General features: G+C 37.7%; 1 protein-coding gene and 1 pseudogene across 1 annotated transcript in view; both read right to left on the reverse strand.

Moving 5' to 3' along the window:
• Window positions 1-24,473, reverse strand: part of COL11A1 (collagen type XI alpha 1 chain) — a 212,859-nt gene extending 188,386 nt beyond the window's left edge. The window contains exon 1 of the mRNA XM_032594346.1: window positions 24,135-24,473. Coding sequence (XP_032450237.1) covers window positions 24,135-24,240 — 106 coding nt within the window. The 5' untranslated portion in view covers window positions 24,241-24,473. The remainder of the gene's footprint in view (window positions 1-24,134) is intronic.
• LOC115521430 lies at window positions 16,292-16,840 on the reverse strand (annotated as a pseudogene).
• Window positions 24,474-26,102: the final 1,629 nt, after the last annotated feature.

Here is a 26,102-nt window from a genome sequence, read left to right on the forward strand (position 1 = left end):
AGCACAATATTTTGTTAAACAATGTTTTTCCTGCCTTTTATTGTATACTATTGCAGTCTATTAAATGGGAGAATAAGATATCAGAGCCCAGTGCATTACTACAATAGCCGTTTAACTGGTTTCCATGTCTTTTCTAATCATTCTACATACCACAACTTGAGCAAGTTTCCAAAACACCAGGCTTTATGTCACTCTGCTGCTTAAATTCCTTCAGTGAGCCCAGTAACTTCTGGATGGTATGCACAGAACTTGCATATAAAATCCTGAAGATCTGAACACATCCATTTGTCCTGCCTGTACCACCCCTAGTGTGGTATGCACCTCCATCATTTGTTTTTTTGGTTTTTTTCATTGTCATTTCCCCTAACTCCTTCCTCATTCTGCACTGTAGCTATACTGAACTCAGACTTGCCAGAACCTCTCATCTTCTTTCTCCTACCTCTGGGCCCTTGAACCCCATTTCCCCTGTCTGAAACACTTAGCTTCACTTCACCTGAGGAATACATACGATATAAGTGATGTGTAATCTGCTCCAGAAAGCATTTCCTATCTCCCAAAACTCATTTAGATATATGCTTACCTTTATTATAGCACTTTTCACCCTTGGTTTTAATTTTTGCCTATACTTAATTTTTTTTTCTTTACTAAAACTAGAAAAGAACAGATATGTATACACACACATACACACACGTACATGAGCTCTATAAAATACTGGTTGAGTGTGAAACATGATAATGTGAAAATACATAGAAGCAACTTTTTCTGAAGTCCACAGGGCTCTCTTGTCTTGAAACAAAAAATTTGAGGGCCTACTATGTCTTTTTAATTATGTTTTGCTGATCTCTTAAACATCCCGACTCATTCATTGATTAGTCTGTCCCAAGTCTTTAATCCTTTCCCTCTGTTGCCTTCAGTGTCCACATGGATTACTGATGTAAAGGCTCACAATGTTTTGATTGTTTCATCTCTAATTAATTCCTCCTCTAAACTTCACACACTCCCATGACCAGTAAGGAGTAGATGACAGCAATACATAGTGTTGAAGAACTGGGATTGCTCTGAATCCCACCCCTGGCACTTAGCATATGTGTGATTTGGACTCAGTATTTAACTGCTTTGTCCTCAGTTTCTATATCCGTAAAATGAAAATAATAAAAATATTTACCTAAGTTTATGAGCTGGCATTTGTGACAATGCCTTAGCACAGCAGCAGGAAAAATTATGCCTGTGGGATAAGACCTTTCTGACTATTTTTGCAAAGGTACATGACATAAGAATTTTTTTTACATGGCTAAAAAAATTAAAAGAAGCATAATTTTGTGGCACAGGGGAATTATACGAAATTTAAATTGCAGCATCTACAAATAAGAATTTTATAATACTATAGCTACACCCAATCACTTATATGCTGTCCATAGCTGCTTTTGCCCTACAAGAGTTGTATAGCTGTGATAGAGACTGTATAGCTAACAGTAGCTGAAATATCTACCATGTGGTCCTTTTAAGCTGAGTCCTAAAGGATGGGTAAAAGTTTATAAGCCAAGAGGAGGGTGAAAGAAATATCAGATATGCAACACAGATACAAGACAGCATAGAGTACAAGGAAATGAAAGTAATCATAGTTGCCTGACAAGACATCAGCACTGAATAAATTTAAATGTCCAAGTTCTCCCTGGGTGTATCATGGCTGCTGAGGACCTCTTGAGAAAAATCAGATATCCACCATGGATATTAAGAGCTACAATCTCCAAAGGAAACATCCACACTAACTCCTATCTACTTCTCCTACCCCAAATGTTATGGTCCAGCTAAAATAAACTTCTCTTAGTTTCTAGACTATATTGTGCTCCCTTTCTGGGGATTTATTTTTTCAATCCTTCCTAAATTGGCTAAGGATAATTGTTTTTCAACCCTAGCTGTGATTAGAATTTCCTAGAGAACTTTTAAAACATAAGAATGCCTAGGTACTACATAAGAACTTATAACTAGAAATGACTAGGTGAAGCAGGAGGCAGGGAGGGCAGGCATTAATGTTTTAAAAGTTTCCCAGATTAATCTAATGGGTAGCCAGGATTAAAGCCAGGTGGACTGAGACCTAGTCAACCTTTTGATCTCCACCTAATCACTACTTCCTTCAGGAAATCATTACTTATCTCTCCCAGGCTTGGTTATATGACCCACTCACATGATCTCAAGTACCCTATACTCCCCTTGGATAACTCCACACTCTATTTTGTTTGCTTGCTTAATTATCTCATTTTCACTCAGGCACAGGGTATGTCTAAACTCCCTGTTACAAACTCATACCACCTAATTTCCCTCTCTCTCTCTGCTAAACTTATAATTTATTGTTTGATGTCTGCTTCCCCTAATAGATTGTAAACCCTCTGACAGCAAACATCAGCACTATAGATGTTCACTATAGTATTCATAAATAACATAGCAGCTGACACATAGTAAGTAATCAATAAAAGTACATTTAATGAATGAATGAATAAATGAATGACTGAGCAGCTACATCCTGCCTTAGAGCTAAAGTTTCTTTCCCACCAGTCTGAGAAGGAACATGAAGAGGGTTGGAAATGGCCTTTACAAACAGCACCTTGAAGTGATTTCCAAATCAGATTGTTTCCATTTGATTCAAGTGTGGCAAGAACACAGTTCTCAAGTGGCCTTTGTAAAGTAGGTGCTTTCCCACTTCTAGGGAATCACTTACCTTACCTTGTACCTCACATCACAGGCCACATATCAGACATATTATAGGATAAATAAAAATAAAACAAAACACAGAAAGAGTTATAAACTATCTCCCATCCAGTCATGGAATGCTTTGCTGCTTTAGATAAATATCAAAACACCAGAAGTGCTACTGTGTTTATGTGGTGGTGGAATGCAGGGTTGACAAAAGAAAAGTCAGAGTCAAGTGCCTATTATTATAATTTAACTAACACCAATACACTTCTCTACATCAGAATCACAAGAGCTCTTAATAAAGAGTCTAAAAGGTAGGATATGACAGGTGAATAGGCAACAGTTAATAACTTAGCTTCTAAGGCTGGAACTGCCCAACTTCTAATCCAAGTTTTTCCAACATCTAGTTCAATGTCTGGTCCAAGCATTTATTATCCCTGTGACTTTGGGTAACATACTTATGCCTCTAAGACTTAATTTCTCCAATTTAGCCTCATTTTGAGAATTACATAGGATAAAGCATTTTAATCTCTGATGATAAGGTCTAACACATAGTAAGTCCTAAATAAAAATAGTATCTGAGGAAGAGCCAAGATGGCAGAACAGCATGGAAGATTTTTGTGTCTTGCATCCACGAAATACAGCCAGACCAACACTAAAATATCCTACACAGAGAAATGATTGGAGGATTAACACAACAATCTGCACAACCTGAACCACAGAATTCAGCAGGTACATGGCATGGAGAGGTGAACTTGGGGGAAGAGAAGCCAGCAGAGGGCAGGGAGCCACTTTTGCAGGCAAAGAGAAGACGGAGACTGGTGGGGGGAGGAATAGAATACGAGAAAAGCACCCCTTCCCAAAAGCAGCTGGAGAGAAAGTAGAAAATTGGAAAAAGCCGCAGGGACTAAACTACAAAGGGAGAAAGGAGAAAGAAGACGGTTTAAATTCCATTAAGACAGTAAACGAGGGGAGTGGAAACTCTGCAACTCCACAGCTCCATACCTGGTGGTGCTCTGGTGGGAAGGGTGAATCCCCAGGAACAGAGTGGGGTCCGGGAGGTTCTTGGGCCACATGGGGAAAAGAGGTTCCACTGTTGGAAGGACTTTTGGTAGAGACTGTTGAAGCCACCTGGTTCCAGCAGACCCCAGAAAATGGCCACATTTGCTGGTGCTGGAAACAAGGTCTTTAAGGGTGAAGCCTGGTGCCAGATGTGTGTTGTGATTTTCCATAGTCCCTGAAAAGCTGCTGCTACACTATCTCGCGAACTTTTTCTGGGGCGGGCTGGCACCTGGCCAGTCTCGGGGCACTGGCAGCAGCAGGGTCCCACAAGCGTTCCTGGGTGCAGCCAACATTCAGCCATTGCTTGGTGAGACCCTCCCACAGAGGGGCGGAACGGGTCAGAGCCGCAGTCCTTCAGAATTAAGGGGCCAGGGAAAACAGCCGCATCTGAGACAAAACTAGAGAGAGAGGTACTGCCTGGGGCTTTGTCACAGACAGTGAAGAAGAGGGGAGTGGATGAAAGCTGAAGACAGAGGACTGGTGCATGATTGCTGATCCGGGAGAACAGACTGGGTAGCTGGCTGGCACCATTTTCACCACTTCCGCGCATGTGCATATACACCTATGAGCCCCACAACAATCCACCGCAGTAGGCTAGCAGCGCCATCTAGTGGAGAATGGAGCCATTACACTGAGCCCCACCCAACTGGGCCAACCTTGCTCTTCAAGAACACAAGTCTCACCGCCTACTTAGTTTATGGACTATAAAGAGCTACACAGTTGGCCTTCTAGGGGAAAATGAAGTAATTTCAGTCCTATTTCAATCTGTTAGCAGGTATATCTATTCAATTTTCTTTCTTTTTTTTTCACTTTTACACTATTTTTTTCTTCAATACAGAAAGAGAAAAAATTAATTTTTATATTCAATTTATATTAAAAACTTTTTCTTTATTTTTTCGTAACTTTTTTTGCTTTTATGTAATTTTTTCAAATTCTATTTTACTTCTATCACTTTATCGTACTCTACTACAGTTTATTCACTCTTTTAATTTTTCAAACGATTTCCATTTTTTCTCTTTTTTCTTTTTCTTTTCTATTCTTTTCCTTGAATATAGAACAAGAAAATATTCATTTTTATTTTTAATTTATATTAAAAATATTTTCCTTTATTTTTCCTACTATATTCTTTACTTTTGTGTAAATTTTTTCAAATTCTCTTTTACTTCAATCATCTCATTTTAATCCCCTTCAGTGTATTCATTTTTCGAATTCTCAACCGATTTCCTTTTTTTTTCTTTTTCCCCTTTTTTTTTCTCTAATATGTCAAACAACTGTCAACACCCAGACAAAAACACACCTAGGATCTAGCATCATTTATTAGATTTGTGTGTGTGTATTTAATTTTTTTAATTTTATTATTTTTTTAATTTTAATTTCTTAATTTTAATTTTTTCTACTTCATTAATTCCTTTTCTCCTTTCAAAATGATGAAACGAAGGAATTCACCCCAAAAGAAAGAGCACGAAGAAACGGCAGCCAGGGATTTAACCACCACAGATACAAGCAAATGTCTGAACCAGAATTTAGAATCACGATAGTAAGAATACTAGCTGGAGTCAAAAATAGATTAGAATCCCTTTCTGCAGAGATAAAAGCAGTAAAAAATAGCCAGAATGAAATTAAAAATGCTATAACTGAACTGCAATCATGGATGGATGCAGCAGCAGCAAGGATGGATGAGGCAGAACAGAGAATCAGTGGTATAGAGGACAAACTTATAGAGAATAATGAAGCAGAAAACAAGAGGGAGATGAAGGCAAAAGAGCACAAATTAAGAATTAGAGAAATCAGTGACTCATTAAAAAGGAACAACATCAAAATCATAGGGGTCCCAGAAGAGAAAGAGAGAGAAACAGGGATAGAAGGGTTATGTGAGCAAATCATGACAGAAAAGTTTCCCAACATGGGGAAAGACACAGACATCAAAGTCCAGGAAGCACAGAGGACCCCCATTAGATTCAACAAAAACTGACCATCAACAAGGCATATCACAGTCCAATTCACAAAATACTCAGGCAAGGAGAGAATCATGAAAGCAACAAGGGAAAAAAGTCCCTAACATACAAGGTAAGACAGATCAGGTTTGCAGCAGACTTATCCACAGAAACTTGGCAGGCCAGAGGAGTGGCAGGATATATTCCATGCGCTGAATCATAAAAATATGCAACCAAGAATTCTTTATCCAGCAAGATTGTCATTCAAAATAGAAGGAGAGATAAAAAGTTTCCCAGACACACAAAAATTAAAGGAGTTTGTGACCACTAAACCAGCCTTACAAGAAATGTTAAGGGGGACTCTCTGAATATTCATATATATAGATGGAGAACCATCTATCATGCTAATGGTCAACAAAGGAAAGCTGGAGTAGCCATACTTATATCAGACAATCTAGACTTTAAAAGGAAGACTGTATCAAGAGATGCAGAAGGGCACTATATCATAATCAAGGGGTCTATCCACCAAGAAGACCTAACAATTGTAAATATTTATGGGCCAAATGTGGAGGCACCCAAATATATAAAACAATTAATCACAAACAAAGAAACTCATCGACAGTAATACCATAATAGCAGGAGACTTCAACACCCCACTCACAGCAAGGGACAGATCACCTAATCAAAAAATCAACAAGCAAACAATGGCTTTGAATGACACACTGGACCAGATGGACTTAACAGATATATTCAGAACATTTCATCCTAAAGCAGCAGAATATACATTCTTCTCCAGTGCACATGGAATATTCTCCAGAATAGACCATATACTGGGACACAAATCAGCCCTCAACAAGTACAAGAAGATCGAGATAATACCATGCATATTTTCAGACCACAATGCTATGAAACTCAAAATCAACCACAAGAAAAAAATTTGGAAAGGTAACAAATACTTGGAGACTGAAGAACATCCTAGTAAAGAATGAATGGGTTAACCAAGCAGTTAAAGAGGAATTTAAAAGGTATATGGAAGTCAATGAAAATGATAACACCACAACCCAAAACCTCTGGGATGCAGCAAAGGCGGTCATAAGAGGAAAATATATAGTAATCCAGGCCTTCCTAAAGAAGGAAGAAAGATCTCGGATACACAACCTAACCTTATGCCTTTAGGAGCTGGAAAAAGAACAGCAAACAAAATCCAAAACCAGCAGAAGACAGGAAATAATAAAGATTAGAGCAGAAATTAATGCTATCAAAACCAAAAACAAAACAAAAAAAAAAAAAAAACCAAAACAGTAGAACAGTAGAACAGGTTAATGAAACCAGAAGCTGGTTCTTTGAAAGAAGTAACAAAATTGATAAACCACTAGCCAGTTTGATCAAAAAGAAAAAGGAAAGGATCCAAATAAATAAAATCAAGAATGATAGATGAGAGATAACAACGAACACAGCAGAAATACAAACAATAATAAGAGACTATTATGAGCAATTATATATAAGCCAATAAAATGGGCCATCTGGAAGAAATGGACAAATTCCTAGAAACATATACACTACCAAAACTGAAACAAGAAGAAATGGAAAATTTGAACAGACCCATAACCAGTAAGGAAATCAAATTAGTAATCAAAAATCTGCCAAAACACAAGAGTCCACGGCCAGATGGCTTTCCAGGGGAATTCTACCAAACAATTAAGGATGAGTTAACACCTATTCTCTTGAAGCTGTTCCAAAAAATAGAAATGGAAGGAAAACTTCCAAACTCTTTCTGTGATGCCAGCATTACCTTGGATCCAAAACCAGACAGAGACCCCACTGAAAAGGAGAACTATAGACCAATTTCCCTGATGAACATGGATGCAAAAGTCCTCAACAAGATATTAGCCAACCAACTCCAACAATACATTTAAAAAATCATTCACCACGACCAAGTGGGATTTATACCTGGGATGCAGGGCTGGTTCAATATCTGCAAAACAATTAACATGATTCATCACATCAATAAAAGAAAGGACAAGAACCATAGGATCCTCTCAATAGATGCAGAGAAAGCATTTGACAAAATACAACATCCTTTCTTGATAAAAACCCTCAAGAAAGTAGGGATAGAAGGAGCATACCTCAAGATCATGAGCCATATATGAAGGACCCAACATGAATATCATCCTCAATGGGGAAAAACTGACAGCTTTCCCCCTAAGGTCAGGAACAAGGCAGGGATGCCCACTCTCCCACTGTTATTCAATTTAGTATTGGAAGTCTTAGCCTCTGCAATCAGACAACACAAAGAAATAAAAGGCATCCAAATTGGCCACGAGGAGGTCAAACTTTCACTCTTCGCAGATGACATGATACTCTACATGGAAAACCCAAAAGATTCCACAAAAAACTGCTAGAATTGAAATCATGAATTCAGCAATGTTGCAGGATATAAAATCAATGCACAGAAATCGGTTGCATTCCTATACACCAACAATGAATTGACAGAAAGGGAAAGCAAGTAATTGATCCCATTCACAGTTGCACAAAATAACCATAAAATACCTAGGAATAAATCTAACCAAAGAGGTGGAAAATCTATACGCTGAAACTATAGACAGCTTATGAAAGAAATTGAAGACACCAAAAAATGGAAAAAGATCCATGCTCCTGGATAGGAAGAAAAATACTGTTAAAATGTTGATACTACCCAAAGCAATCTACATATTCAATGCAATCTCTATCAAAATAACACCAGCATTCTTCACTGAGCTAGAACAAATAATCCTAAAAATGTGTGGAACCAGAAAAGATCCCGAATAGCCAAAGCAATCTTGAAAAAGAAAACCAAAGCAGAAGGCATCACAATCCCAGACTTCAAGCTGTACTAGAAAGCTGTAATCAAAACAGTATGGTACTGGCACATGAACATTCAGATCAATGGAACAGAGTAGAGAACCCAGAAATTGACCCACAAATGTATGGGCAGCTAATCTCTAACAAAGCAGGAAAGAATATCCAATAGAATAAAGACAGTCTCTTCAGCAAGTGGTGCTGGGAAAACTGGACAGCAACATGCAGAAAAATGAACCTGGACCACTTTCTTACACCATACACAAAAACTAAAAATGGATGAAAGACCTCAATGTAAGACAGGAAGCCATCAAAATCCTTGAGGAGAAAGCAGGCAAAAACTTGTTTGATCTTGGCCACAGAAACTTCTTACTCAACATATCTCCGGGGACAAGGGAAACAAAAGCAAAAATGAACTATTGGGACCTCATCAAAATAAAAAGCTTCTGCACAGTGAAGGAAACAATGAGCAAAACTAAAAGGTAACCCACAGAATGGGAGAAGATATTTGCAAATGACATATCAGATAAAGGTTTAGTATCCAAAATCTATAAAGAACCTATAAAACTCAACATCCAAAAAACAAAAAATCCAGTGAAGAAATCGGCAAAAGACACGAATAGACACTTCTCCAAAGAAGACATCCAGATGGCCAACTGACACATGAAATAATGCTCAACATCACTCATCATCAGGCAAATGCAAATCAAAACCACAATGAGATACCACCTTACACCTGTCAGAATGACTAACATGAACAACTAAGGCAAAAACAGATGTTGGAAAGGATGCAGAGAAAGAGGATATCTTTTGCATTGCTGGTGGGAATGCAAGCTGGTGCAGCCACTCTGGAAAAGAGTATAAAGCTTCCTCAAAAAATTAAAAATAGAACTACCCTACGACCCAACAATTGCACTAGTAGGTATTTATCCAAGGGATACAGGTATGCTGTTTCGAAGGGACACATGCACCCCCATGTTTATAGCAGCAGTATCAACAATAGCCAAAGTATGGAAAGAGCCCAAATGTCCATCAAATGGATGAATGGATAAAGAAGATGTGGTATATATATATACAATGGAGTATTACTCAGCAATCAGAAAGAATGAAATCTTGCTATTTGCAACTACGTGGATTGAACTGAAGGGCATTATGTTAAGTGAAATTAGTCAGAGAAAGACAAAAATCATATGACTTCAATCATATGAGGAGTTTAAGAGACAAAACAGATGAACATAAGGAAAGGGAAACAAAAATAATATAAAAACAGGGAGGGGGACAAAACAGAAGAAACTCATAAATATGGAGAACAAACTGAGGGTTGCTGGAGGAGCTGTGGGAGGGTGGATGAGCTAAATGGGTGAGGGGCACTAAGGAATCTACTCCTGAAATCATTGTTGCACCATATGCTAATTTGGATGTAAATTTAAAAATAAATAAACTAGTAAAAAATTTTTAAAAATTATTTAAAAATATTAAATAAATAAATAAATAAATAATAAAAATAAAAAATAATATTTAAAAGCACTATGTCCTTAAATATTCAACTTTTTTCAACATCTTTTATAGTTCATGTGAGCACCACCCATATTTCCCCAGAGTTAGAATTCTCTTGATTCCTGCTATCCATTTCTCCTGACCACTTTGGGAAATCTCCTTACAAAAGAATAGAAGACTGAACAGGTTTCCATCTCTAAAGGTCCATCAGATATCATCCAGGAAGTTCCCTGACAGCTTATGCAATCAAATGAGTTTGAATCTGTATTTTCATGTTCACATTTCCATTATTACTCTATAGCATAAACAGACATTAATACACTATCATTGGCATTTTCCCCTTTCAATAATTTCTTTTTGTATTGCAGAACTGTAAGTTAAATACAGCAACTGTGATGTGAGTTATTTAGTAAAAGGTTTGTTAACTAAAATTTAAATTAAAAAAATAAATTAAATAATTACACAAGTTTAAAAAAAGTTTCAAAAACTAATATTTTAATGTCTGTCTTCTGATACTATTTCTACATTTATATCAACACATATATGCTACATACAAACCTTGTATTGCAAACAAACATGAAGTATTAGAAAATAAAACATATTGACCTAAATTTTCCCATATTAAAAAACATAGGTTTGGAAGTTCATCTTTAAGTGACTCTGTGGCACAAATAATGTCAACAGAAATTACATAAATTTCCTATGTCCCAACATATGTCTTTGTACCTGAAATGATCAGATTTTTTTTTCTGTCTATAATATAATATTTGTACTATAAAATGGGATAAGTAACTGTTTGAATACATTAATAAATTGCAAGCTTCTAAGATTTTGGTTGTAGGGCTTACACTTAAATATGCCTGGGTATGGGAAGTGTTTAGAGTTCCTTTTATCCCCAAGAGATTCTATAATAAACTTAAATGTTTTGTCATTTTAAACCTATATTTAGAGAGAGTATATATCCCTACAGAAAAAAAAAATGAATAAAATTAATATAAGTATCTCAAGGCTCAAGTTTTTGTTGGGCTTCTTGGAAAAACTGTATCATTGCTATTCAAACAAAGAATAGCATTAAATTGATAATGACATGAACAAAGACACATATAAAAGAGTAGCCTGTAGTTTTAGGAATTTTGAAGTTAATTTCATCAAAACCAGGCACCTAAAAAGACTAATGGTAATACCATTTCTGAAAACAGAAACCCAACAATCAAATGTAAATGTACTTCCTTACAATCTCACGAAAATACCAGCTTAAAAAATCAGTTACACAGTGAAATTCAAAATTGGATAGGCCAGGGTAAAAGAAATACATAGTGAAATATTCTGAAGAAGAAGTAATGGAAAAAGTGTGACTCCCACCACAATCCATTGTACCCACATCCCACTATGGACTGTTCATTCTAATTCTGACCTACTTGGTGGTTGAAAGAAATGCATAAATCACAGGTTCCTAGCCTCGATTTAGCACTGATTCGAAATAATAAATTTGCTTTGAATAACAGAATGTATGTTCATTTCCTTAACAACATTTAATATATTTATATGTAGTGTCTTTTAGGTCTTCACCTGCAAACATCACCCATCTACTTTCTAAGTAACCACAAGTCCCACATTATTGCTCTGTTAAACCAGGGAAACAAAATACAAACTCCCATTACCGTTTGATGCAATTATAGTCTCTTAAAACAACTGGATCAATGTGCATGGTGTCCATCAAATAAGAAAAATGATTTACCAAGCGGATTTTTTTTTAGTTTTTTCTTTTATTTGAGAGAGATAGTGTGTGCATGAGCAGGGGAGAGGAGTGGAGAGGGAGAGAGAGAGAGAGAGAGAGAGAGAGAATCCTAAGCAGCCGCCATGCTCAGCACAGAACCCAACAACATGCTTGATCCCATGATCCTGGGATCATGACCTAAGCAGAAATCAAGAGTCAGCCACTCAACTGACTGAGGCACCCAGGAGCCCCTACCAAGTGGAATTGAAGTGTCACATTGACTATGTCTGAAAATATGTAAAATAAAATTAAAAACTATGGAAATTATTTGGATAAGAATGGCTTAGATGCTACCCAAATAGTTTAAGACAACATTTGTACTCCTTGTACTCCAAAAATAACTAATTCTACATTTTGTATAGGGTCTTAAAATAAAATCTCTACCTTTAATTTAAATAAGTCATTACTTTTTATAAATGACAAATAGATTCATAGGAGAAAAATAAATCGGTAAATGAAGGTTGAGGAGGCATGGATGTTAATATCAAGTAAGAAAGGTAGAAAGGCCTCAATTAGATAATGTCTGAGCAAAGTCTAACAAGGCCGAAGAGGCTCCTCTGTCTTGATATTTTGACAGAAGAGCATTCTAAGCAAAAGGAATAACAAGTACAAAGAATCTGATGTAGGAGTTGCCCCAAATGGGAGGAGTTGGAGGAAATGCAAGGAGACAATTATGTCTTCAGCAAAGAAAATAAAAGCGGTCAGAGAAGTAAGGGTGAAGCAGGTTGGAGGCAGGTTGTATCGGTCCTGGGGATGTTCATGGAGTTTAGATTTTATTCCAAGTTAAGATGGAAACCTACTGGAAGTTAAGGGGAAGAGAGGAATAACTGAATGAGTTCATTTTCCAGACCACTGTTGCTGTTGTGTTGAGAACCGACTACAGAGGGCACTACAGTGGAACAGACTGTGTAGAGAGCAGACAGGAAGCAACTTGCCACTCTCGAGGTGTAAAATTTTGTCAATTTTGCTGTTTTGGACTGAGAGATGAAATACTGGGTCAGATGCTGGATATACTCTGAAAACATAGCAGACAGGGTTGCTGATGGGTTGGATACTGGAGTAGGAGAGAACAAGAGTCAAAGCTACTCAAGCATTTTAGTTTGAACATCATGACTGATTGTTTTGCCATTAGCTGACGTGGGAAAGATGGTGAGAGGAATGGGTTTCAGGAGTTCTGCAATTCAGTTTGGGGCATGCTAATTTTGAGATGACTTAATACATTCCACTGGAAATGGCTAAATAGGCAGTTGGGTATATGAGTCTAGAATTCAGGGAAAATACCTGGGGTAGAAATAAAACTTTGGGGGTGACAGCCTATTAACTTTATTTAAACTGTAATTAATTAATGACACTTATTTTAAAACTCTATTTGATATAACTTTCTGTGAAAGAAATCATTATGACTTAAAAAATGCTTATAATAGGGGCACTTGGGTGGCTCAGTTGGTTAAGCATCCAACTTCAGCTCAGGTCATGATCTTGCAGTCCATGAGTTCGAGCCCCATGTCGGGCTCTGTGCTGACAGTTCAGAGCCTGGAGCCTGCTTCAGATTCTGTGTCCCCCTCTCTCTCTGCTCCTCCCCCACTCATGCTCTAACTCTCTCTGTCTCTCAAAAATAAATAAACATTAAAAATTGTTTTAAATGCTGATAATAAATATCTTATCCTCTCAATTAATCTAAATAGAGATCTTGGTCCAATATATGAATCCTCAAAGACAACAACACCAACAACAACAAAAAACTACTTATAATTTATGTCCTAAAACATGCTATAATTTGGATACTAACAAGAATGATCACATTTAAGGTTTAAAAATGTCAGGCTCATCTTTGTCTTTTAACAAATTTTCTAAATATGTACACACATTTTGTTTAATGTATCCCCTTATAAAATAGGAAGATAATTCATTCATATATCTTTCAAGTTCATAATGGCCATAACTCTGTATCAAGTGTGACTGTACTAATTATCTTGGAGAACTTCAGGTGACTTTACAGTGAGCTGGCTATTCCAGAAATAGCATCAAGGCCCCAGTTCTCAGGTTGTCAGAAGACCCAATGGTTGCAGCCAAGTGGAACCAGCTAATATTGATAAATATCAAAGTATATACTGGCTTTGCCAACTTAGCCACCTCCTTGTATTTTTTTTAATTAGTCACATGATTCTGTGCTATGCAGAAAAATCTATCCATACGGTCTTCTGTTATGTGGCCCTAGTCCATTGTCCTAACCACAGCACTCTCCTGATAACACACACGCCCCATGAGAATAGACACTGGCATGCTATCCTTGTAGTCAGGGCACTTAACACTGATTGCACATAGAAGTGAGTCATTTAATTTTCACAGTTATTGAACACCTTAACCCTGAACTTTCTTCTATCATAAAAAGCTTCTATGAAAAATGAAAGCAGAAATAATATCACAACTCTGAGGATGGCAAAGGAAAGAAGAAATGCCAGCTGAGAGGGTAATACTTAAAAAGTTTGGCATTTCTGATTTACAGTGGCCAAATTGATTAAAATGTTTATTATAAAACTAAAATTACAGTTTCAATACAAGCATTTGACTTTAATGTTGAGAAAAGCAATATTTGCTAGTATTTAGTTTATTACATGCTATGGAGAGGAGGATTAGAAAAAAGCATTTTCTATATTACAATCAGCTGATCTATCAAATCAGTTTTTGCAGAGTCATTACTGTTGAGTAATTGAATATTTATCAAATGATCTGTACATAGCAGATAAATAACCTTTTACTTGACTTCCAGTACCCTGTTATACAAGCCAGACACATTCCCATTTTTGTGTGTATTTAATTTCTTGTTACAGAAGATCCATAAGCCCTTGGATGTGCATCAAAATTATCTGTGGAGCTTTATAAAACACCTATGTTTGGAATCCATACAAAATAAATCAAAATCCACAGGGATGGGACTACAAGTGATTGTGATTATCAAGCCCTGTCTTCTTGACTTTAGTAAAATCCCTTGCTTGTGAGGCCATTAATTCATATGATAAACATTTATTGGCCATCTATTATGATCCAGGTTTAATGCTAGAAGCCAGAGTTTCTTACATAGATGAAAAAGATTCATTCCATGTTTTCATTTTATCATCAAAAATATTCTGTGATTAGCATTCAACTTTGGAGTAACTGTAATGGTGTAGCATGCTTTAGGATGCTTTGCAAGGCCAACTACCTCAGTCTGCATGGTGGAGGAGAGTTATTTCTTTAAGAGATAATTTCTAAATCCTAAGCAAAAAGCAATGGTAAGCAGTTTGGGAGAGTATGTAAGGTGGAAATCATAGCTTGCTTGGAGGCAAAACAGAGACTGACATTTTCAGGAAACCACAACAATATCAGCACTAATCTGTTCAATATACTTTTGTAGACACTGGCAATAATTAATATATATAACCTTATATATATCTATCTCAGGTTGTTAGTTAGGCTATTGAAGAGCAATTCATTAGAGCCTGACCAACACTTTTCACTTCATTCAACAAAGATTTATCAGATGCTAACTGTGACAGGCTCTGTTCTGTGTGCTTGGGACACACTAAATAAAATAGACAAAGATACCTATCCTAATGATTTTAGGACTATGGAATGGATAAGAACAGAATACAAAAAATATATAATATTCTTCCAAATTATCCAAAATCTATTGTATCCAAATAGATGTAACCACTATTAATCTTACTAGGCACTTGAAACTTTATATACTCCTTGCTTAAAGATGATACACATAATATAATAATTATAATACATGCATAATATGCAAATTACTTTCTAACCTGAAGAATGAGTGAACTAAAATAATCATGAAGCAATAAATATAGATAGGCTATTCTTTACAATAGTTACTAAGCAAATCAGAAATTCCTAATAGCATACAAAACCGAGATAAAAGTTTCAAAATAAACATATGACAGGAATTTTCCCAATTATTACTTTAACAGATTGATACCACTCTTGGATTAAACTGTTTTGTTCACCAGCAAACAGTGAAATGATGATTTACATTGATGTCAAAGCAACAGTACCACTTCATATGATGTTTCTCTCTATCAGAAAGGAAACTACAATTTTAGAGGTATTCTAGTGAATCAGTAACTTCAAATATGTAGAAGCAACCTTGGAGAGAATGTGCAAAAGTGTTCGTCAAATAAGGAAAGCTAGAGAGACATCCCAAGTCTTTGACTTACAGAGAAGTAAAGAAAGAGAAGATCTAATTACTGCTGACACGACATAAGGAAGTCACTTCACACCACTGTAATTTAACTAGATTTAACCTTGTTCCAGTCCACTGGGCAATGTAAGAAGGATAATTAATAATCTAAATAGTGACAATATTACATACTGTGCATTCTGGCATCTTGGCAGACACTGGGGACAGAAATAAAACTAAATCATAGTCATTACCCCTCAGCAACTCCTTACAGAAGGCTAACATATAAATGAGTAATTTTTAAAATAATGACCTTCTTTTGCAAATTATGTATCTTTTAGTTACATTCTTCCAGTCGATTACACTCCAAACAGCTTTTAGATAATCAGATCTGACACTTTTATAGTGAAGGTAATAAGCATACTACCATATACGTGTCTCCACGTATACTACCATATATGTGGAATAAGACCTGTTGTTCCTTGTGATGGATACTGATCGGAACAGGAAGCAATTTGTAAGTGTCCTTATTACTTAATGAAACCAAGCCAACCACAATCTGAACCTTGAATGCTAACAGACACAGCTGTCAACTTCTCCTTAAATAAGTCAAAGGAAGAAAAGTAACATTTGCTGGTTTCCAGCAACAGCCCTTTTTGTTCTCCACCATCATTAGGGCTTAGGTTTATTCTTGAAAGAGTGGTATGGCCTCCACCACTGAACTTTAATGCAGGCTGAAGAGCTACCTGAATTATAACATCACTTTATGCCAAATCCTCTTTATATTCCTCCTTGGTGGCATTCAAATTATGCACACAATTGCCATGACGCTTACTGTCGTGCAGCTGCATGATTTTGTGCATTAATATTAGGCCCCTGGGCACTATAACCATAAGCCAGGGATGCCGTGTGCAAACATTAGAACACACCATGAAGTAAGCATGGACAAATGATCAAAAGCACGGGCTCTGGAGCAAGACTGTCTAGGTTCACATCCTGGGTCTATCACATAGGAGCTGTGTGACATCGGGCATGATAATTAACTTCTCTGTTTTTCAGTTCCTTCATGGATAAGATGGATATTTTAATATTAGCTTACTTCCAGGGCAATTATCAAAAAGAAATGAGATTCTATATGAAATGTGCTGACAACAGGACCTGGTATGTAATAAGCATGCATTTAGTGTTATGTGAAGATATGAAATCTGATCTAAATCTTGAAGTAGAAGACATTTGCTAGGTGGAGGAGAAAAGAACAGATATTCAGGGAAGGAGAATAGCACGTTCTAAGCCAGAGGAGAATAAAGGCAAGAGATTTAAGATGGCTGAAGTGCAGGGTAAATGGGGGCAGGTTTGTGGCAGGTGGGAAATGGCTGTTCATGAGCCCGGACGTACAGAGGGGTCCCATCGTGAAGGGCGCTCTATATCATGCCAAACCATTTGGACAACACATTTATCTTCAAAACCAGTGAAATATTTTGAAGACTCATCAGCATTCAAAAAGAAGAGTGACAGCTCATAGGTTGTGCACCACTGTCAGACTCAAAGAGAGAGGTCAGAGAAAATACCACTTGAATACACACGGCTCTTCTTTCTCTTCAGAGCCAAGAGCACGAAGTGCAAAAGTGCCTTAGAGCTTCTTATTAGCTTTGTCAGGAACTGCAACCACTGCTCTTTCTGGCAGTCATCCTTTGGGAAGTTGTTTGTGAACAGCTGAGTGAGGAAGGAAAGCCAACCACCTCACACAGTGGAAGGTTCACGCCTGTAAGCCCGGATGCCAGTTTACCAGTCAGACAGAGGAAGGAAGCTTCCACTGACACTCTATGCGCTCAAGTTCTATGAATAGGGACCTTCATTTGCCTGTACTGTACAGGGCCATTCAAGAGCAATTAAATTTGTTTAAAATAAGAAAGAAATGCTTTTTAAGGAAAAAAAGGAGGTTTGAAGGGATTGTAAAAGTTGATTGTGCTAAAGCACTTTTACACAGGTTTGTTTTAGTTCTCAATTGTCAAGTCGTATTTAAGCTGGTCTCTTACTCTGAAATATGATAACCTTTCTTTTCTCTGAGTTCTTTCTCCTAAATTAATAGCACTGTCTCTAATTCCATGCGCAGCAAGCAAAGAGTTTATTTTACCAGATAACAGTAAGTCTGGTGATCAGCCAATGTCTAAAGAACCACTAGCCAAGTCAGTAGTAGGCCAAAGACTGCAACCGATAGATACTACTCGCTAAATCACTTTAAAATCAACTTTCATCTTTACCGGCTAGTATTATTCAGGTTGAGTTTGGAGACAACGGAAAATAGGGGAGAAAAGCCTATAAAAATAAAATCACATTAGGGTTTTGCAAGAAAAAGAAATACATATGTCAGACGCATTATAATAAAGAAGGCTAAAACTAAACTTTATGAAAAAAACTAAAACTTTATGTTCTGAATTAAACTGCAAGAGACGTTGGAAGAACAAAGTCCAAATTTTGGAAAGTCATTATAGTATACCAAAAGCTACACTGAAATCTACATTTAAAGTGAGAGAATTTAGGGAACACTGCAACTTTTTTATACCATCTGTGTATACCTCTCTTTCTTCTTTGCTAAGGGACAAAACTTCAATGGTCTAAAACAAAGTTTGGTTTCCTCTCACCACTCCCAACTCAGGTCACATTTCCCCAGTATCAAATGAGGGAAGTGGAGGAGAAAAAGCAGAAATGCAGATCAGCTCTCAGCCCCCACTCTGCAGTTGCCTTGAATTCCTAATGATTACACCAACTGCCCCTAATTATTTCTCCAAAGGTAGGAGGAAAAGAAAAGTATGTTTAGGATACAATAGAATTCTGGCTTTTGAATACCTAAGTATAATCATTAAAAATGATATAAAGTGATGGGGAGAGCTCAGTACTTATAAGAACCCTGTATTCATACAAATTGTTAGAGTTGATCATGAATATAAATATTTAGCTTCCACAGTATCTTCTTCAGGACGCTAGGGACATGTACTGCTTTTTCCCTAAAGATAGGAAAACTCTTCGTTTGATGGAAATACTAGCCCTACCATTATTGTTGCCAGCACAACAAATATTGTGGCAACCTCTTAAGAGTGTCTACTTCTCTGTAGATTAACTGTCCATTTATTCATGAGGTATAAGTTGTTTACGTAGTCTCAGATGGTTTAACAATCCAAAAGGAAAATTAATTAGAATTTGCACTACTAAGTGCTCTCCTATTTTTCCCCAATGTTTGCCACTTGTTCGGAAAAAGATTATTATACAAGCAAGTCATAGCAAGTAATAATCAATTCATTATCTGATTTAGTAATAAAACCCTATATATATATTATATATATATATAATATACATAATATATATAATATATATACATAATATACATAATATATAATATATATACATAATATATAATACAGCCAATCTAAAAGAAACTTGAAAGACACAGAAATTTGACAGTATTTGCAATAAATATAGAAATATATTATGAAATATATTGTTTGAAATGCCTGGCCCTCCATTAACAACTTTAGAGTGGATAAAAATATCACATTCCTAATCCAGCAACGAACGTACACGAAAGATATTTTACAAACTATTATGCTTTCTACTCTGATACCAATAATCTTACAGAATCACATAATCAGGTATATTAACAATACAAATTATCAAAAATTACCTTCCTCCAAACTTAAGAAACTCAGAAATTTTTAAATGCATTCTATAACTCAATTTCCTGTCTGATTTTCTTCAATTTCTTTAATTGAATCCATCTTCTCACTAAATCTAAACTCCAATACGTTCGTTTAAGCAATATTTGGTCATTCCATAAAGTCTCAGATCACTATTATTTTGAGATATTTTTGTCACTATTGCTGACCTTCACTCTACTTACTTGCAAAAACACTGAATATTATAAAAATGTTTTTTTTATTTTTTATGAGAAAGAGCATTCAGCTAATAACTTTTCTATGATTTAGTTTCCTCATTAGTAAAGCAAGAAGGGAGTAAAGAGAAACAATCTCTATAGTAATGTCTATCTCTAGCATTCTCTTTTTAAAAATCTTATCTAAACACCTTTTCTTCCCTTGAAAAATTCATCTTTTTATGACACACTCTCAACCAAGCTTGATTTGAGTTCATTCATTATCAGTAAATACACAATGCTTCAATAAATTAAGCAGAGTGAAGAGAGTTTTTTCAGAAAAAAAGCAAATTTCTAGAAAAGAAAGGTGACTACTTAGTTTAGGGAGGTTTTTTGTTTGTTTTGGGGGGTTTCTTTTGGTCAGAAATCCTACCCAAAAATCTGAAAAGAGATTCATGTTTGCCTTGCTATATTTTAGGGATAACTTAACTTGAATAATATGCTCCTTCTATGTTACTCACCCTGAAGTGAACATAGAACCCAAAAATTTAATTAAATAAATTGTAAGCAATCATACTACCTAGGTGTATATATTTCTCATTTGCACTTCACAATTGTGTTAACAAATATGAAAATACCTCTTACAGAGTAATTTTTATAAAGTAGAGACTCAGTTAGGTGTTTATTATGAAGTAAATTGTCACTTAAGAGATTAACAAACTTAATTTCAAAACTAATAGACAATTTTGTGATGGTGTCCATGTTTAATTGAATATATATGTGCCCCTTAATCTGTGTAAAACAAGCAGGAAGATGCTTCTCATAAGACACCTAATTTTCTTTATTGTTTCTCTATTATAGACTTTGTCAATTTTTATTTAAAAAACAAGAGGAAAGACAATATAAATAATCCTAGCAGGCACTGCATGTGTTGTCAGAAGTATATCTGATCTTTTAACTGATTTCTGATTAAGTAGCCACAGTGGCAAACTTGATCTCTTTACAAAGTTGGATTAGCACATACCCTGGAAGCCAGCACCATTTCACCTGCTGATCCTGGGCACTCAAAACACTCCAGGAAAGCTCACTACCAATTGTTAACTAGCTTTGAAAGTCCTTTATAAAATTAATCAACTTTTTGCAAGGCACAGTATTGGCTTAACCACCAAAGTTTGAATACCATTTTAATTAGTGAAAAATGATTCAATTACATACTATTTTTCTCAGTATTCAATTATAGCTTAACCCTTTTTTAAACCCTTAAAACCACCACTCTTAACACAATCACAGCATAGTCACTATAAATTCCAGGTAAATCTCAGGTCCTATCTATGATAAACAATGGCCTAATTGATAAAGAAATCCATAAATTTCTGAGATAAAACATTTATGTCAACCACAGGAAAATATATGAGACATAAAATTGAAGTTGATGCAAGTGAATATATTATAAAAATAACACTCATATTAAATCATAATAAATACTAAAAATCTTTAATAAGCATGTGAAAGATGACCAAGTTATAGTTTGGATTTGCAAAGTAAAATAATATGATTCTGTATGAGATTATAAATTTTCTTTTAATCCATTCACTCCAAAAACTATTCTTTGTAAGGTAGATGCTTTAGGATCCTAACTATACTTTATTTAGAGTCTAATTTATTGGCAACCCAGAAATTTTTAAGGCTTTAATGTTTTAAATCCAAGAAATGCAAATTTTAGATGAAAATAGGCTGTTTTAAATTACCTTTTGATTTAGCAACCAAATCGCACCATTGCATCTTAGTGACATCAATAAACTATAGCATATAATACCTTTATTTAGAAACTGGAATGAAATAATATTCATTGTTACTTCAATTGCAAATCTGATGGCTAGTATAAGAACTGGACACTGGGTTTATATTTCCCTTGTGTGATGATTCAGACCAATGTTTCCTTTTTAAACATTAGGATACTATTACTTCCTTTATGAAGTTTATTAAGTGGCAAAATGCCTTCAAGAGTACATTTGTAAATATGTAGCTTCCCACTAGGTAGTAAGCACCTAGCAACTTGATGACACAAATACCAAATCTTACAGTATGACTATACACTCTTGTAACTTTTGAGACATTTCATCAGAAATGACAAATAAAAACAACACATGATCCTTAAACTTTGCTATTTCTCACATTACTTGGTCTTATAATAATAGTAAAGGTTCTTTTTCCACCATTTACTTGACATGGAACTGAAATGTTTATTTAAAAGTGTTTCACATCTGAAGCTAGATTGAAAAGAGCCAATTTATGCAACACAAGTGTAGAAATTTGATCTTTCTAATATCCTTAGAGCTTTAAGGAAGGCCAAATGTGGAAAATAAGACAGAAATATCTTCAGTGAAATAATCCTTGAATGCCTACAATGGTGTCTCCTGAGTTTATATTTCATGTCTTCATTGAAGAAACTATTGGTTTCTATATTTTTAAATTCAGAGCTGCCATTATGGTACATTTGTCCATATGTGTGTGTAACAAGTTGAAAAAGAAGGAGTATATCTGTTCTTTCTTAATCTAGTGTCCTTTTCCAGCATCACTGTAGTCAGAAGGATTTTAAGAGGCCTATGTGCTGAGGCAGATGCTTAAATTCCAAATAAATTCCAAATAAATTCCAAATAAAACCAGCAGAGGGCAGAACAGCGAACAGAAATGACCAACCCAGCTGGTGACCAGGTACCAAAGGTAAAAAGCAAACTTTTGATGGATTCCACTCTCAAAGACTCTATTTATCCTTAAAAATGTTTAAATGAATGCATCAGAATGATTAGCATAACTCGTATCAAAATTTAAGCACAGTCCTAAGGAGGCTCTGGCTGTATTTACCAGTTAAAGTCAAGCAGAAGAATAATCAACCACAGCCTGCCACTCAGGAAGGTGAACACCACTAAGCTTGGGGAAGGAACACAGACCTGGTGTGCCAGAGTTCGGCCTCCGGGAGCGCTAATTCCCATTAGGGAGAGCTCAGATCTTGGCATCTACCAGGGCCAGACTCAGGTTTCTGCTAAAGCCTGCGCATTTGGGGTTGACAACTTCTTTCTCCCTTGGCCAATCCTCGCCACCCTTCTTCCTACCCCCCACTTCTCTGTGCACTCCTGACAAAGCTTGCTTTTCTACTCTAAGCTGTTCGGGCTCTGTTAACTCCAAAGGCGTCTGCCCGCCAGTCGTGTCTACAGCACCTAACGGACCGCTCCAGCCAGATGCCTTTGCGGGAAAGGGCGGGGGAAGGGGAGGGAGGAGGCGGAGGGGAGGAGTGAAGTCGCTCTCCCTCCTTGGGTACTGACAGGGCTGCAGTCTTCCGAGCAGGTCTGGTCATTGAATATTTGGTGGTGCCACGTAGGAACTTTTCCTTACCTCTCCCCTCCCACCCCATCCCAGGCCCCCTCCTCTTCCCTCCCAATCCCTGTTCCTCCTCTCCCACCCCATTTGCTTGGCGAGTTTCATCATTCTCCAAGAGAACTGCGAGTCCAACCTGCAAGAAGAAGTTGGGGGGGGGCGCGAGGTGGGGGTCAAAGTGGAGAGGAGTGGACTGAGATTCAGGGATAAGTGTTCCCCCCATCTTCAACCCGTTCTTTACAACCTGCCAATTTTTTTCCCACTTAAAATCTCTCCAAAACGCCACCCACACCCACACCCACACACACACGCGCGCACACACACACACACACACACACACACACACACACGGTGTTCTCAGTCTTCTAGATTCATCACCTCTGCTTTCTCTTACATCCCTAAAAGTAAAAGAGCCTGTTTCTCACTTTGTTCCACACAAAGAACTTTATCAAGGTTCATTTTATACCCTTTCTCTATATTCCAGCTCACCCTTAAAGAGATACTTCCATTAGTTAGAATCTGAAGAAACCAGAAGATGTGTTCCAAGGGCAATCTAGGGACTAGTCCTCAAACAAAAGCTCTGCACAACTGCCCTTGTGTTCAAGGTAATATTTTTCCTCTTTTCAAAGACGCTGGAACGTGGTGAAGGGCATTTCAGCAGGCTCTGTGCTGACAGATCTTTTTTCCTGCTACCTCTTCTCCCATTACTGTCCCGCCTACATCCATCTCTCTCTCCAGCCTTCACTTCAACCTGGTGGCAGCTACAATCTGGATTTTATTTAGGAGAATTGTTTTGGGGGGGGAGGGCTTGGGAGGGTGGGGGGAGGAATGGCGGGGGAGGAAGGGTGAAGAGGGGGAGGGGCACAGAATGACAAAGACCGACGGCAATCTCCCACCTCCCCAAAACCACTTTTTTCTTACCTCCTCTGACCTCACTAGCCTGGAAGAGGAAAGTCAGTGCGAGAGTTGTTATGGTGAAATTCCAGAGCCACCGTTTCGTTTTCCACCTAGAGGACCACCGCTCCATCTCCGAGCCCCGCACTCAACCGTGAACTCAGCCCTCGAAATTGCGATTGCAGACCAACTTCGTCCCTTCCCAGGTATCGTTGGGGATGTTTGCTACACAGCCATTGAGGAGGGAGAGGGGGGAAAAGTCAAAGGGCTTTTTCTTTAAAATTCGATGGTTGGCCTCCTTCCTGTGTCTCGCCCCCTCCTCTCCCTCTCGGTTGGCCCCGCCGGCCGGGACCCTCCGATCCGTCCTCCGCGGGCCCTGCCTTCAGACTGAAGGCAGATAAGGGGCTTCAACCGAAAATCTGAGAGGACTGCGTGCCCCTAAAGGCTTCATGCCGTCAGTGGGCCGGACGAGAGGCTCCGGGCAGCCCCCTCCTCCGCCCACTCCCCTCCCGCGCCCCCCTTACCCCGAGCGAAACTGACAAGCCGGTTGAGGGTCAGACCCAATCACACGCCTCTCGGGCGGCCCCGAGCCCGCCCCCCTCTCCTCCAGCCCAAGAATCAGGACTCCTGGCAAGCCCAGCCCACCAACCACCCCCCATCTCCCGTCGCCTCTCCTCCCTCCTCTCCTACCCAAATCCCAGAGAAGAAATGGGAGGGAGTTACGCGGGACGCGTGCTTGGCTCCAGCACTTTGGGAATGAAAGGAATTGCAGGAGAGCCCCGGAGCCCACAGAGTTTTCAAGGAGCTTCTGTATTCAATAAAAACAGCTACTTGTCTACTTGCACCCGTCTGTTAGCCTCTCGTTCGTCGGCGGGGGAGGGGAGGAGCCCAGCGTCTGATTTGCCACACCGCTGGAGTTCTGGGCTGGCAGCCGTAACCTTATCCTTGTGCAAAAATCTGCTTCTTATAGCAGACGTGGAACCGGAGGATACATTGCTCTGCCCGCTCCGAAAAGTATTTTTATTTTTATTTTATTTTATTTTTTGTGTCTTTAAACTGAGAGTTAGAAGGGATGAAGGTGAGATGGAGGGACCTAGAAGGTCAAAACACTTGATCTTATAGGGAAGCTGTCCTTGGAGATCTGAAACTGACAAGTTTCTCTCTTAAAATGTTTAAATTCTGCACTAGCTTCATTCAGTCTCGTCTCTTAAAGAGCTGAACTGTACCCTGAAACAGAAGGAGAAAGATGTATAGGAGCTGACATTGAGGCGGTGAGTAATTTCATTTTCCAGCTGATTCTGACATGATCCCGGATGAGGGGGCAAGGCGGAGGAGAAAAGACCAGGAAAGCATCTAACAAGAGATCTCCAAGCATTTAGGCCCACAGCGCCTGTAAAGGGCCTCAGAAGCTGACAACATGGTCACCCCACAGTGAAAATAATAAGAGGCAGGTTTCTAAATTCCTTCCACTCACCCTTCCCCAAAGTAACCCACTTAAATCTGGAATATAGATTCCCTGGTCATTTTTTCCAAGTTTAAATTACTCCCTCCTGTTGGCTCCTTTTTGTTCCTTAATATTTCCTGAGATGTCCCTTTCAAAAATTGTCTGGAACAGAGCCCAACAAGGTAGCCAGCATACATTAGGCGCTCAGTAGAGATGGGCTGAGTGAATGGATACATTTTCCTGTTTGTTGACCAAGACTGGGAGCTTTGACCAAGACCTATGCTGAGTATTTAAGACATTTCAGTGCTTAAATTCTCAGTTAAGTTTATGAGGTGCATATGTCCACCCATCTCTAGGAGACTAGTTTTCTGTTAGTTATCAAAATATAGCTCTTGATCCATCATATTAATCAGACAATCCATTTATGTGGTTTAAAAGTTGGAAGGAAGGTCTTCAGAGACTAGTGGAGGCCCAAGATGGAATTAACAACATACATGAGGCATACAAAATGAGGCAACTAAAAAGTACCTTCAACGTGACTGTCACCTTCT

This window comes from Lynx canadensis, chromosome C1, assembly GCF_007474595.2.
Source record: "Lynx canadensis isolate LIC74 chromosome C1, mLynCan4.pri.v2, whole genome shotgun sequence".
NCBI lineage: Eukaryota > Metazoa > Chordata > Mammalia > Carnivora > Felidae > Lynx > Lynx canadensis.